Genomic DNA, 12,349 nt, shown 5'->3' on the forward strand with positions numbered 1-12,349 from the left:
CCATCACTTCACTGTGGCTCTCCAAACTGGAAATTGGTTCATGGGTTGAGAATCTCTTTTGCTCTGATCCAACGTATCCTTGCTTTCATTTGAGTTTTCCCATTATGCAGATCAAACAAAAATTCACTATGGTTCTTTTCTATTTAATGCTTGGAAACCCCATGATTGATTAGCTAGTACCAAAGGTCCATACAAATCATGCCACCATAAAATTCACTTTGCCTGTGCTACCATGACAGGTCAGACCATGTGGACATGGCTTTGTCTACTCTGCTCATGGTGATAACGATCGTCACCGGGCCTTTGGTGACTCAGTGCTGCCACCTGGCTCCTGCTTCTTTGGGAGCTCAATTAAACCCACTGCATTTAATTCATAAAACAGAGGAAGCATCCCCAACCCCAAGGTCTGGTATAAGGAAAAGGGCAACAACAAAACTCTTCAAGTGTGTTGGTACCTCTCTTACAGGATTAGTGAAAGGCTTGTCCTCTGGGCCTTCTCATTGTGGAAGATTAGGTTTTACACAGTGCACCCACTCTAGCTTTGCAATTTCCCTGAGCCTTAAAAGCCCTTCACCACCACTGAGCCAAGAGATATCAGGCATCTCCAACTCCTTTTCAGTATGCTCTGGGGGGTCCCTGCAAGCTCTGATGCTTGCAGGAAAATGATCTGTGAAACGCAAGAAAGAAAACTTGGTTGACTTAGTTGGTGCTGGTTCAGTTCTAGAGAGTCTGACACCAAGTGGTTTATTGTAAACATTAAAACAGTACAATGCTGGAAAAGAGCTTCCTGGTGTAAAACAATTCCAGGCAGAAGAGGCATAATTACATTGAAACTCAGCTCAAAGTACTCATGAGCACAAAGATGGGTCCTATAGCTTAAGGGCCTAGGATCTGGTATGGTCTCTGACCAAGACAGTGTAGAGGTCAGCCGGCCATAAAGTACTTGTGACATCTCCTCTAAGGATGGATTCTATTGGTGGAGAAACCAAGCTAAAAATAAAGGTCTAGGAAGGGAGAGTCCAAGATAAGCATTTAGGGGAATTTGGGTGAGATGGCTCTACAAATAGCAAAGATCACCAGGTCATTAACAACCAACACTCCCAGTCCTCTGGGTAGGAAACAGGTATTGATTTCCTTCTATGGGGAGAGAACCCTATGTGATTATCATTCCTGGCTTCCTTGGCGATCTGTGGGCCCAAAAACTTTTGTGCTCCCAGCAGTAGGCTGTCTTTTAAAACATACTTCAGCCAAACACACAAACTTTTGGCACCTTTTTTCATTGTGTGAGCTTCCATATTAAACATAGATTTCCACTCAGAGGGCCCATAAACTCAGTAAACTCAGCCTGATTCAGTTTGACGTTCCTTCCACCATTAACCCACACCTTTAAAATCCATCCCCACATATATTCCCGGCTTCTGCTTGAATGACTCGGCAAATTCAAGTTCTTTAGTAGCGTACCACAGCACATGGACTGTACTTTCTATCTCCCCTCTGGGAACCTGCTTGGCCTTAAGTCTGGTTACAGGTCTAGAGGCAACTACTGGGGGTCCTGAGAGACATCAGGATTGTTTTGCTTGGAATTTTCTTCAGAGAAACTTGACTAGTTATGTTCAAGTCTTAATGGATGCCAGAGGCCATGTGAATATGTACTGTACCTGAGTTTGTTCCCAGAAAAGAGACAAGACAAAGGTTAGCTCAAGATGGCTGGACTTGGGGTGGCCGTATCTAGGGAAAATAGAACTGTGGTGCTGAGGATGGGGAATGGGGACATACATCAGTGTGGGAAAAGGGCTTCCTGTCATGGGGAATAGCTCTCATTAGGTGCAGATGTCCCACTGCCCTCAGACCCCTTGGGACTCTGCAGCCGATGTAGGGCCTCCATCTGCCTCCTCTTTTCCTTGGCCCTGTTGATGGTTGTCCGGAAGAGCTTGCAGAAGAGCTGGACAGCTTGGGGTGAGTCGTCATTGCCTGGGACAGGGTAAGTGATGAGGCATGGGTTGCAGTTGGTGTCCACTATGCCCACTGTGGGGATGTTCATCTTGGCTGCATCCCTCACAGCCACATGGGGTTCAAAGACATTGTTGAGTGTGTGCAGGAAGATGATGAGGTCCGGCAGGCGGACTGTAGGTCCAAAGAGGAGTTGTGCATTAGTCAGCAAGCCACCCTTGAAGTATCGGGTGTGGGCGTATTCCCCACAGGCTTGGGCTGTAGTCTCAATTAAATGAGAGAACTGGCGATTCCTGCTCACAAACAGAATGATGCCCTTTCGGTAGGCCACATGGGCAGTGAAGTTCAAGGCCAGTTGGAGATTCAAGGCTGTCTGATCCAGATCGATGATATCTTGGCCCAGGCGGTTCCCAAAGATGTATGGCTCCATAAACCTGCCAAAAACCCCCAAGGTAAGTGGAACAGTGTTCGTGGATCTACCCTTCCCCAAACACAGACACCTATCAGCAGCGTAGGTTCTTATATGAGGACACTGCAGGCTGAACGGTACTATTTACATTTGTCAACTCCCACTGCTCCTGTCTAGGGAGTGGTGGGCTGGGGATAGTTGTGGAGTTGAGCAGCTACCATCAGGTTTGTGGCTCAACCTGTCCCGCCTTCTCCCTGTGGAGATCTGAGAACTAACTGCACATAAACATGAACCCAACCAAGACACTCTGTCTAATGTAGGTCTCCATGGCCATTTCTGTTCATTACAGCAGGACCTCTCTACAGGGGTCCTCAGCCTGCAAAGACTCAATTTTCACCATGTCTGTGAACAGCATCAATACTAGCACTGCACTTGGTGTTGTTGCAGACACCCCTACCAAACCCCACTTCCAACCTTGACCCAATCCCACCACTCTGCCCACACTGCCTGTGTCAACTACCTATGACGGCAACCGGCTTTATGTCCCAGGTGTACTCGGGCCTCAAAGAGACTCTTCACAGAAAACAGCTCCTTGACATTGAAGAAATCGGAATGCTGTAATGGCACATCTAGGATCCTGCTCTGGAAATCTGAAAAAGGGAGGAAGGGCAGACACTGTGGCCCATCACCACCAACCAAAGACTCACCAGTCTCCTGGGAGTGGGAAACACAAAGCTGAGAAGAAACACCAGGAAAGACCTGGAAGACACAGGGGCATTTTTATGACACCGAGGGGCTAGTGTCAAGGTCTGAGGTGACTCTGTGTGGGGAAAGCCTGGTCAGTCCTCTTCCCTTTTCTCCACAGATGTAAGAGGAGACAGAGGCCTCGTTGACTTCGGGTGCCTTAAATGCCCCGCCAGAAGACCGGCAAGATGGACAGATTCAAAACTAGTCTTCACTGGTCTCAGGTCTACTAGGCCACAGGGGTTCTACTCTTCCCTCCCACCACTTAGATTACTACTGGGTTCGTTTGGGGATCCTGAAATCACAACCCCCGCCACGATTTCGCGCCCCGGCCCAGCTCCACCCGCTGGCCTTTACCGTCGCCGTCCTGGGGCTCGCTGACCGCAGGGACCAGGACTCCTGTGACCTTCCTACCATTCTGCCCCGCTGGGCCCGGGGCCGCCTTCTGCAGGAAACCTGGCCAGCGCCGCACACCTGTGGGGAGAAAGCCAGTGGGACCACGTCCAGCTCACGTCCCTGTCCTCCCCTCTCGGACCCCCAGATCACGCCCGTCTCCGGAATCCCCCGCGCTCACCTGCACACAACAGCCGGGTCAGCACGGCCGGAGCGGGCGCCATGGCAGGCGCGTGTACAGAGATGCCGCAGAGACTCTTCCTGCCCGGCAGAGCGCCTCCTCCGCCGAGCGCCAGGAGCCGCAGCGCCGCCTGCTGGCCTGGAGGACCGGATCCCCGCTATGCACTGCCCGCTGAGCCCGAGTCTTTGTAAACCGGAGAGTTGGCACTGAGGCCAGCGGTTGGTGCTCGGCTGGCAGGTGGGGCTGAGCTGGGACGAGCGGACTCTCAACACAGCTCGTTCCTCTCATACAGCGTCTTCTGAAGGAGGCGACCCTCTTGTTCACAATGGTTTTTAGAGGGGGAGCGGTTGTTGTTTGTTTGTTTGTTTGTTTGTTTCCTGAGACGGTTTCTCTGTGTAGCCTTGACTGTCTTGGAATTCGCTCTGTTGACCAGGTTGGCTTGAACTCAGAGAGCAGCCTGCCTCTGCCTTTGGAGAGCTAAGATTAAAGGCATGACCGGTTTATTGTTTGGTTTTTAATTACATTTTTTTTCTTTTTTAACATTTGTTTTAGATTTACTTATTTTTTTGCCTTCGTCTATGTATATGCACCTTGTGAGTGCCTAGTCCTCGTGGAGATCAGAAGAAGGTGGCTGACCCCCAGGAACTAGAGTTAAAGATGTTTATGGGTCACCTGGTAGGCTCTTGGAGTTGAACCCAGTTTCTCTGCAAGAGCAACAAATGCACTTAAATGCTGAGTCATCTCTTCATCCCCAAATTACATTAAACAGTGACAACGATGACCAGTCTCTCTGGCTGGCCAAACATTCAGAGAGTTCTGCCTCTATCTCCTGGGTGTTGGAATTATTGGTGCACACCACCACACTGTGCCCCAAATAGTTTTTATTGTTTGTTTTTAAATTATTATTTATTTTTATTATTGTTGTTGTTAAGATAAGGTTTCACTATATACCCCTGACTGGCCTAGAACTCTCTTTGTAAATCAGGCTGGTCTCACACTCAGAGATCAGCCTCCTGGTATTGCACTAACACTTCATTAATGCAGTCACTCTTGCGTGTGAGCTACTCTTCTATATGAACTATGTGCATGGCTCACAAGCTCATGTTTTATATTTCACCAGTATTTGGCCTAGGATTCCCTAAATTTAGCAACATCTCACATCTAGATTTAGACTGAGTTGTGGGGGTTATGGGGTGATAGAGGCCAAGGAGAAGCTATGGCCAGTACAGTAAACGACAGACTAGTCAATACTTACTCAGGCAGAGACTGGAGGCACCTAATTCCTGCCTATTGGCTGGTGAAGTCCCAGGTTCTAAGGTTTCATTTGTCCGGGATCTGCTTCCTAGTGCATTTTGGGACGAAACAAAGATGTTCCCACAGTCCCAGAAAAAGTCCAGCGGAACTCCCAGAGGAGGAGCGTGTGGGAGCTTGGAATTCGTTGTTTAGAATTCACGGTCTTTTTTGTAATTCGCCCTCTGGAAGATTCTAGACTTGCCTACAGTTCTTAGCCAAAGCAGCCTACAAACCCGCCTCCTAGTCAGGTGACTTCATTGCCTAGCAACAGGACGCCCTGCCGCAGCAGCCACAGACTTGACTTTCCTGGGCTAGTTTCCTGCGCGAGGTCTAATGTCTGAAGAGAAACCGCAAGAGTGCGCCGAGCCGGGGGAGCCCAAGGCTAAGCCCGCCCCAGAGAAGACGAGCGACTACTACCGCATTAGCGAGAAGCTCCCAATCAGGTTCAACAACCCAGCGTGGTTTCATGGCTACAGGTAAGGAAGACAGAAGTTACCTCCTTCATGCAGCAGGGTGGCCCTCGCTTTGGCCATGTGTATGAGAATTCCCAAGTGCCTGGCTGCTGAGGACAAAAGGAGCCAGACAGGAACCCTGGGCCTTGTGTCACTGTTACTATAAGGTCTGTCTGAACCAGTAAGAAGACAGCTTGCTGAGGCCTCCGGTGTGAAGAAGAGCTGCTGATAGCCTCTGTGTCACAGACCACAGCCTCACAAACTAGATTTCCTTCTTCCTCTCTAACTGACAAAAGCTTGGCCTCTGTAAGGTTGGGGCTCAAAAGCAGAGGGACTGCGGGGTGATAGGGTCTGGAAGCTGAGGTGTTGTCCCTGAGGTAGCTAACATACCTGGCAGAGGCAGTCTGCGCCAAGGTTCCACCAAGCCCCTGCTGGCTGGGGTGTTCTGTAGGGGTTCCCTTGGAAGGATCAGGGGCCATGGGTACCAGAGGAGGCCAGAGACATGGGCCTGCTGGGAGAGAGTGCTCTCAGTGGGAGCCCTGTTGACGTGGTATTGTCATCAGGGACATTGCCAAAAATGTTCCATCAATCAAATTCTTTCAGGCTGACTTATTTTGACGATGTGTGACAAACAGGCTACTTGTCTTCCACAGGACCAATGAAGCTGTTTCCATGTACAGGACCAGTAACCAAACCTATGGCAGCAGAGCCCCCACGGTTCACGAGATGCCGGTAAGTGCCAGCCACACGTGGCAGGGGAGGTGCCATCTGGAAGAGTGGATTTGTGGGGAGCCAGAGCTGGAAATCAGGTTCCCACATTGTAAATGTGTGGCACCTCAAGTTGCGTCAGAACAAGGCAGAGAGCAGAGAGATGATAGAACACAATTTCGAAGCAAAATATATTGTAGGAAGAAAAGTCCAAGTAAACTTGCCTCCATACTCTCCTCCCTGTCAGACAGGCATATGCCTCTTCACATGGGCATGCACACCTTTGCATGGGAACCCAAAGGCAAATTAGTGAAGCCAAGTGTTCATATGAGTGACAGAACTCCTCTGAAGAGCCTGTCCACAAAAAGATCTTCTGGAATCAGCATTCCAAAATCAGAGGCAAGGTGTTTCTGTGGGAAGCAGGCTGCCCATGCATTCTTAAATGCATTGACCTTGTCTCAGTGCTGGGATATGCCATGGCACACATGTATGGAGGTCAGAGGACCACTTTTTTTTTTAAAGATTTATTTATTATTTTATATATGTGAGTACACTGTCGCTGTTTTCAGGCACACCAGAAGAGGACATCAGACCCCATTACAGATGGTTGTGAGCCACCATGTGGTTACTGGGAATTGAACTCAGGACCTCTGGAAGAGCAGTCAGTGCTCCTAACCACTGAGCCATCTCTCCAGCCCCTCAGAGGACCACTTATAAGAGCTGGTTCTCCTTTTTCCAGGCATAAGTGCCTTTGGCTTTTTTCTCTGAGACATGGTCTCAAGTTAGTCAGAGCTAGTTCTGGATCATTCCAAAGCTTTGAAGACATGAACCTCTTGCCTCTACCTCCCAAGTGCTGGGTTAAAGGAGTGCTCTACCACATCCTGTTTCATGAAGTGCTTTGTGAATGTTAGACTTGGTGTTTTCCCCGCTGAGCCACACCCCCTGTTCTGGCTTCTGCCTTTATAAAAGGCCATGGAGAAGAGGCTGCTCTTTTCAACAGTGGTAATTTACACCCAAGTTAGCAGGCCATAGGCCACAAACAGCGGGTAGGTATCAGAGGCAAGGAGGGGGTAGGTATTCCCTGCTCCTTTATCCTGTTCTCTGGTGTTGGCTTTTCAGCTTTCTGACTCAGTCCACTGCACTCTGTGAGCAGCTCTTACTATTCTTCTCTATGATACTGCAAGGTGGATATTTATTATTTTAGACTTGTCAGAATGCACCCACCGCAGGGTCAAGAGCAGGCAGGCCTGCTCAGTGCGCAGCCTAGTAGTATTGGCTCAGCTAGATGATGTCTACCTGTAATACACCATGCAACCAATGGGGGGAGCTGTGTGTATTAGAATGGTATTTGGACACTTTCTTTTTTTCTTCCTCTCTTTCTTTCTCTCTTTCTCTCTCTCTCTTCCTTCCTTTCTTTCCTTCCTTCCTTCCTTCCTTCCTTCCTTCCTTCCTTCCTTCCTTCCTTCCTTCCTTCCTTCCTTCCTTCCTTTTTCTAAAACAGGAGTTCTCTGTGAAACAGCCCTGGCTGTCCTTGAACTCTCTTTGTAGACCAGGCTAGCCTTGAACTCACAGAGATTCTCCTGGCTCTGCCTCCCAAGTGCCGGAGTTAAAGGCATGCACCACCACACCCAGCTAACTTTTTTCTCTTCATATGTTAGTTATAAGTATTTTGTTAGAGTATTGCAAACACTACTCCAGAGTATTGAGACTACACTCACTGAAGCTTACACAGGCCTAGTGGCTTGCCTAGTGTGGCATGGCTAGCAGGTGTGTGTGGGCATGCATGAGAGCATGCTTGCATGTGTGTGCATGTGCATCTGTGTAGGAGTACAACTCTGATCTAACCCCAGTTTAATAACAATTGTTGTCACACCCCGAGGAGTGGAGGTGTGGCATGCAGATGATCCTGTAACTTCTCTCGCTGTTCAAGTAGAGTGGAAAGGAGGCAATGTCAATCATATTAGACACAACACAAACTGGGATGGTTGGGGCAAAGGAGACCATCTTGCTCTGCTTGGTTTCTGGCCTTCCTAGCATCAAAGGCTATATTTCCTCACTAAATCTTCCTCTTTGTTCAAAATACCGGTCGGTCGGACTGCTTGAGTCCACTAATCCTCTTATTTGTTTGTTTGACTTTCAGAAAGTATTTTATCCATCTTCAAATAAGTTTTCCAGACATCATGCAGCTTTTGGAATGTTCCGGAGTCATAATATTAATGTCGGTCTGGACAAGAGCATAGTGACCGGGCCCGACAATCACGTCACCCACTATGACCACTTTAACTTTCACCCCAGTTACAATGTCAACAGGCCATCCATCTGTGACTAAGGGAGCTGGATGTTTGTCCTTGGGCTCTCCTGACTCAGGGTGGCTTTAGGGAGCACGGATGCCCCTGATCCTTGACAAGACCTCTATTCTAAAGGCTTGGTCTCACAGCCTTCTCAGAAAACACTTTTCCTTTCAGGAGGAGAAAAATGTGCAAATAGGGCCGTGATGTCTTGTGTTCTGCATTTCACACAGGAAAGATGCTGATAGCATCTGTGTTTTATTAAAAAGTTGCCACAGCCTCACTGTTTTTCATGCCTCATATTTGTCCTGAAGCAGCAGGGAACTGCACATCTTGGAACCCAAATCTTGGTCTGAAATGTGGGGTGTGCCAGGGAGTGCCACAAAGTGTCTTTATTTTGGAGCTGTTGCCATGTGTGACTGTACTAGGCTAAAGTCTCACAGATCCCAGAGAGGGTGGGGTGCCCCACCTGGTAGTACAAATGTCAAGTGAACGCCATCCAGCAACAGTGAGAGTCAGGGGAGGGACATATGCCATGCACTGACTATGACTGTCATTGTTGATGACTGTGGAGGTTGCGTGTCTCCCATCCAAATTCCATCCAGGCCTGGTCACATTTGGCTTCCCAGGTTGGAAATGCTCAGGTTTACACAAATGCTCGCTCTAATCATTTTATTTTAAGATTTTATTTTAAAATGATTCTCTCTCTCTCTCTCTCTCTCTCTCTCTCTCTCTCTCTCTGTGTGTGTGTGTGTGTGTGTGTGTGTGCGTGCACACGTGTGCCTGAGGAGTGCAGAAGAGGAGGATGAACTGTCCCAAATAAGTACTGGGACCTGAACTTGGATTCTTTATACGAGTAGTTATGTATTTTTAGCCACTAGGCCAACTCTCCAGCTCTGATTTTCTTTTCTTTTTAACTCTTTTGTCAGGCAGGCTTGTTGGCAAGTGCTTCGTTCGACCTTGCTGTTTGCCATCTTGCTGTTGGTCTTAGGGTTTTTAATTGCTGCAAGGAAACCCACTTGACCAAAAAACTATGTGACCAAAAAGAAAGTTGGGGAGGAAAGGGTTTATTCAATTTACACATCCACATTCTGAAGGAAGTCAGGACAGGAACTTAAGCAGAACAGGAACCTGGAGGCAGGAGCTGATGCAGAGACCATGGATGAGTGTGGCTTACTGGCTTGTTTCCCCTGGCTTGCTCAGCTTGCTTTCTTATAGAACCCAGGACTATCAGCCCAGGGATGGCACCACCCACAAGGGGCTGGCCCTCCCCAATTGATCACTTAATTGATAAAATGCCTTAGAGCTGGATCTCATGGAGGCATTTCCTCAGCTGAAGCTCCTTCCTCTCTGATGACTCCAGCTTGTGTCAAGTCGACACAAAACCAGCCAGTGTACTGATCTTGATTATTTTTTCAGTGTATGTGTGCTCCTGCACCTGGGTGAACACAGGCTGTACTGTGCCTTGTGTGCATGTGTGCATGCCAGAGGCTGAGCTGATGCAACGCATGTTGTCGTCTTTTGTTCTGAGACAGGGTCCCTCACTGAACGTGGAGCCTGAAGTTCCAGTTTTGGCTAGACTGACTGGCCAGTGAATCCCCGGCATCCCCTGGTGTCTGTCCCTCAATGCTAGGGTTAGAGATGCATGCCCCTTTGCCAGGCTGGCTATCCAAACTCAGGTCCTCAGGTTTCTGGGACAAATGCTTTACCCATTGAACCATCTCTCTACTCTGTTAGGAGCCGCGGTGAGCGTGACAGCATTCGCCATTACAAGATGGCGCGGGCATCCTGTGCTCCTACAAGTAAACAACTAACTGCGCAGGTGCAAAAGGCAAAAGTGCGCCAAAGTCACTGCCCATCCCGGGGCGTAATAGGGGGTGATGAGTGAACAGCCAATCAGAAGTGAAAGCGCCACTCTAGGGTACATATAAGCAGTGCCTTTTCCGGGCTTGGTGTCTTCTGCTTCTGCTGATACAAGAGTAAAGCCTCGTTGTAGTAACCACCCGAACACTGCCTCTCGTGTCTCTTTCACGGGCGAAGAGGACTCGAAAAGGGGCACGGAACAATCTGGTGCCGAAACCCGGGAATTTCAAGGTGCCGTGGAGACCCCCCCCCCGAGATTTGGGGTGGGTTAAAAGACTACAGGATCGAGGTACATCTCTGAGAGGTATGTTTGGGGTGGAAGCCTTGGTTGCGAGCAGATTTTCACTCATTGCCGCTGCTGCACTAGTTGGCCTCTTGCTTGCGTTGCTTTTGCTTTTAGCTTATTTGTGTTGTGGGGATCCAGCTCGCAGCACAGCTATTAGGGCAAGTCAAGAGGTTTCAAGAGAGGTCCACTCCAGGCTATCAGAAACAGAGCATGTTAGCCGGCATCAGGCCAAGGATCCTGGGGGAAAAGATAAGGCCAAGGAGCCTGGAAAGGAGAAGCAGGCAAAAAAGCCTGGGCAACAGAGACAGGCCAAGGAGCCTGGTCAAAGAAAAGAGTACTCAAAAGGAACAGGGGCCACTGCAGGGCCTGTTAAGGTTAAGGACCCTTCACCGGCTGGTGAAGAGAGAGTGGAGGTCAAAAGGACCCACCCTATATCCCATTAAGGAGCTTGCCGCCATAGACCTTAGCAGCTCCGAGGAAGACCTAAGGCAAGGAGAGGAAGAGAGCCTAGAACAGGAGGCAGCCACCTATGCAAAAAATAACCGTCCTGAGATAAGACTAAGAAAGATCTTGAGTCCCTCGGCCCCGCCCTTGCCTCCGGCCTATACCCCAGGCAGTGCCTCTAATTCATTTCTCAGCCCAGGAGATCGGAGACAGCTACAGCTGGCATTTCTGATCTTTGAAGTGACAGAAGGAGCACGTGTCCATGCCCCAGTAGAGTATAGGCAGGTCAAAGAATTAGCTGAGGCAGTACGTGCATATGGAATTGGGGCTAATTTTACTGTATCCCAAGTGGAGAGGTTAAGTGCAGCTGCTATGATGCCAGGAGACTGGCAGGACACAGTGAAGGCGGTACTTAACAATATGGGCCAATACCTAGAGTGGAAGGCCTTGTGGCACGAGGCACTGCAAGCACAAGCCAGGATTAATGCAAACACTGAGGGACAGCAATTATGGACTTTTGACATGCTGGCTGGAGTTGGGGTACACACGAACGACCAGACCACTCATCCCTGGCAGGTATACGCACAAATAGCGACAGCTGCTGTTAAGGCATGGAAGTCTCTCCCTAGGAAGGAAGGCAATAATCTTTATTTGTCCAAAATAACTCAGGGGACCAGTGAGTCCTTCTCTGACTTTGTGGCCCGCATGACTGAGGCAGCTGGCAGAATCTTTGGGGAACCAGAGCAAGCCATGACATTAATTGAACAGATGATCTTTGAAAATGCCACAGCTGAATGCCGTGCAGCAGCCATTGCTCCTTGGAGAGCAAAAGGGCTTGAAAGACTGGTTAGGATCTGTCGAGGCTTGGGAGGTTCCCTTACTAATGGCAGGACTTGCGGCAACCAAATTTAGAGATGGCTGCTGTCCTTCTCCAAGGTCAGGGGACGCGATAGACCCCTGCCATGGCCGGGTGAGGGGAGCTGAGGGAGCTGCTGTCTGTGTTTTTCCACAGGGTGAAGACACAATCCAATTTTGGGTCCCCCATGCAGTGCTGGTGTAGATCGTGAAGAATGAAGCTAGATTGCAAGATAACGGCTCTGACTCCTTCTCTCTTGATCTCCTGATGCTGATGTTCGATTTGGGGATAAAGTTAACACTATGGGCCATAGTTAGATCTGGCCTGTTCCCATGCCAGAAAGTTACATTCAAATCTCTGCAGTGCTGCCGTTGGTTTACAGCTACTGATGTTACATGGATGCCCCGTGCTCTCGGCGCACCCACCAGCAGCCTCCTGTTTATATAAGCTACAAGTTTTCCATTAAACTTTACACTTTTTTT

The 12,349-nt window shown here is 49.1% G+C and overlaps 2 protein-coding genes across 4 annotated transcripts; one reads left to right on the top strand and one right to left on the bottom strand.

Moving 5' to 3' along the window:
• Positions 1-694: 694 nt before the first annotated feature.
• On the bottom strand, positions 695-3,835 carry LOC117702060 (small ribosomal subunit protein uS2m). 2 transcript variants are annotated; one of them, XM_034493394.2, is made up of 4 exons: positions 3,678-3,835; positions 3,461-3,577; positions 2,880-3,009; positions 695-2,384 (listed from the first exon to the last, which is right to left on the bottom strand). In XM_034493394.2, exons 1-4 carry the CDS (start codon positions 3,718-3,720, stop codon positions 1,802-1,804), a joined length of 873 nt encoding a protein of 290 aa, XP_034349285.1. In that variant the 5' UTR covers positions 3,721-3,835; the 3' UTR covers positions 695-1,801. The 2 variants fall into 2 exon arrangements, with proteins under 2 accessions (XP_034349285.1, XP_076562481.1); XM_076706366.1 differs by having other exon boundaries at positions 2,880-3,118; positions 3,678-3,834.
• Positions 3,836-5,242: 1,407 nt separating this feature from the next.
• Positions 5,243-11,804, top strand: LOC117702059 (piercer of microtubule wall 1 protein-like). Of its 2 annotated transcripts, none has more exons than XM_076706367.1 (3): positions 5,243-5,446; positions 6,076-6,154; positions 10,459-11,804. In XM_076706367.1, the coding sequence occupies exons 1-3, from the start codon at positions 5,304-5,306 to the stop codon at positions 11,008-11,010; spliced, it is 774 nt and encodes a 257-aa protein (XP_076562482.1). In that variant the 5' UTR covers positions 5,243-5,303; the 3' UTR covers positions 11,011-11,804. The 2 variants fall into 2 exon arrangements, with proteins under 2 accessions (XP_076562482.1, XP_034349284.1); XM_034493393.2 differs by lacking the exon at positions 10,459-11,804 and adding an exon at positions 8,271-8,701 and having other exon boundaries at positions 5,259-5,446.
• The last annotated feature ends 545 nt before the right edge of the window (positions 11,805-12,349 follow it).

This window comes from Arvicanthis niloticus, unplaced genomic scaffold, assembly GCF_011762505.2.
Source record: "Arvicanthis niloticus isolate mArvNil1 unplaced genomic scaffold, mArvNil1.pat.X pat_scaffold_406_arrow_ctg1, whole genome shotgun sequence".
Lineage (NCBI taxonomy): Eukaryota > Metazoa > Chordata > Mammalia > Rodentia > Muridae > Arvicanthis > Arvicanthis niloticus.